At 34.4% G+C, this 1,934-nt stretch overlaps 1 protein-coding gene across 1 annotated transcript; it reads left to right on the forward strand.

Moving 5' to 3' along the window:
• Nucleotides 1-328: 328 nt before the first annotated feature.
• LOC106443911 lies at nt 329-842 on the forward strand. The gene has a single exon (XM_013885457.3). The coding sequence runs from the start codon at nt 497-499 to the stop codon at nt 686-688; it is 192 nt and encodes a 63-aa protein (XP_013740911.1). The 5' UTR covers nt 329-496; the 3' UTR covers nt 689-842.
• Nucleotides 843-1,934: the final 1,092 nt, after the last annotated feature.

Here is a 1,934-nt window from a genome sequence, read left to right on the forward strand (position 1 = left end):
AAAAAGACAGTCACTACATTCTGTCAAAATCATGTTTATTCTCTTGAATTTCTTCTGAAATATGGCTATTAAGCCAATAAGCCCATATTTAAATTAGTTAGGCCGATACGTTATTATACTACCCATGTGCGTATTCTGTAAGGATATATACATATATTTGCAATCTTGCATGTAAAGAAACGTTCCCTAGGAATTATTGGCTCTTCATATAAACCAAAGGCCAACGAAGCATCTTCCAAAGAACAGAAAACAAAAACTTGCTAATAATTGCTTGCAAGTAAATGCCACGTTATATTTTAGTCGACCAATTATCATAAACCATTAAAATAAAATAATAATTTGGATATTTGTATATATCAGTACTGGTATATATACCTTTGGTTTTTCATGCAAGACTTGGCAAAGACGAGCACTATATCTAGAAGACGTGGAAAATAGAGAGAAGCAGAAACCAAAAAGAATATTAAAAAGAACAAATTGTTGTTCTTTGTCCAAAATGGTGACTATGAAACTTGAGATTTGCATCGAGTTGGTGAAACTAACCGTAGATTTCGTCGCTGCCGTGGCAGAATCAATCGAAGTAGCTTTCCGTAACCGTCCTCCGCCGCCTATTCCACATTTAGCGGTGAGGAACGGCCGTCGGAGTAATCACTCCGCCATCCCCATTCCTCTAGTGGGATTTCTGTAATTAATGTATTCGTCTTTTATGGTTCACATTATTTTTCTTGTTCCTCTTGTTCTGTTATTACTGTCTTGCCTTTATTTGTCACGTGGTGCTTCGGACAAAAGTGATTCGTATGGAATATCAAGAACGAAATGATCATGAATTATTTTTTTGTCAATCGAAAAGATCATGAATAGTTTATACATATTTCCTAAAATATAAAAAGCTTAGTTATTACGTTCCCGACATTTTTTTTTCGAGCGGAAACTTGGAGATTCATTACGTCAGAGGCATAAACGAGCATTTTCAGAACATCACATACATAGCATAGGTGATAGGACAACAACATCTCCGCGTAGAAGCATAAGAGTTGTATATGAAGACTACTTACATTTTGAAACAAAAAAATTTCCCTAAAACTACTTACAATATGACAAAAATAGCACCACAACACTATCTGTTGCACCTTGAAAGACTCCAAAAAGATATAGGTGGAGATTATTAGCAAGAACACTTGAAACTAAAAACAAATTTCTATCCAAACAGTTAGTGAAGTAAAAATTCTCACACGCATGCGCGAACTAATTCCTAGTTATTATAACATACTGTATAAATTACTAGTATGGAGTGCTCTTATCAAAAAGAAAAAGAAGAATTGGTTCAAGTTTTCCATGACACGATAATCGAAGTGCCGTATGTGTTTCAAATTCACGATGCCAGCGAGGAGCGGAAGCTTGCCGGCATCACCTCCGTCTCCTTTTCATTCCTTTCTCTCTACTTTGACAACGGTTTATACGTTTATTTTTATTCTCACTCAAAAGTTATTTCTCTTCGGCTTATATGGATTTTAATCAACATACAAGAGAGATACGACGGCTTCATGATGGTTTCAGCCGCCTTACCCCTTGCAGTGGCACTTTCTCCTCTGCAGTCGTCTTCTTTAATCAGTTTGCCGTTGAGTATACCTTCATATGTAACCATTTAAGTCTATTGACTTTTAGCTTAATATAAACATTTCTCGTCAAAAAAAGAATTTCTCCTATAATATATTATTGATGTGGATAATAAAATAATGATACAGACATCTAAATTCTTCTAAATTTATATATTGTTGTTCAAAATAAACAATGGAAACCGGTCAGCAAATTTTCAGTATGGTAAAAAAAAATATTAGGGTGCTGAGAAGGTCAACCGTGTAGATTTGTAATTATTTGAAACCAAATTAGCAACACTAATTTGCTATTTTTATAATCACACTAAACAATAACAA

This window comes from Brassica napus, chromosome A8 (assembly GCF_020379485.1).
Source record: "Brassica napus cultivar Da-Ae chromosome A8, Da-Ae, whole genome shotgun sequence".
Lineage (NCBI taxonomy): Eukaryota > Viridiplantae > Streptophyta > Magnoliopsida > Brassicales > Brassicaceae > Brassica > Brassica napus.

What these genes read in the sequence shown, in the direction of transcription:
- LOC106443911 (XM_013885457.3), top strand. Translation starts at nt 497, where the DNA reads ATGGTGACTATGAAACTTGAGATTTGCATCGAGTTGGTGAAACTAACC.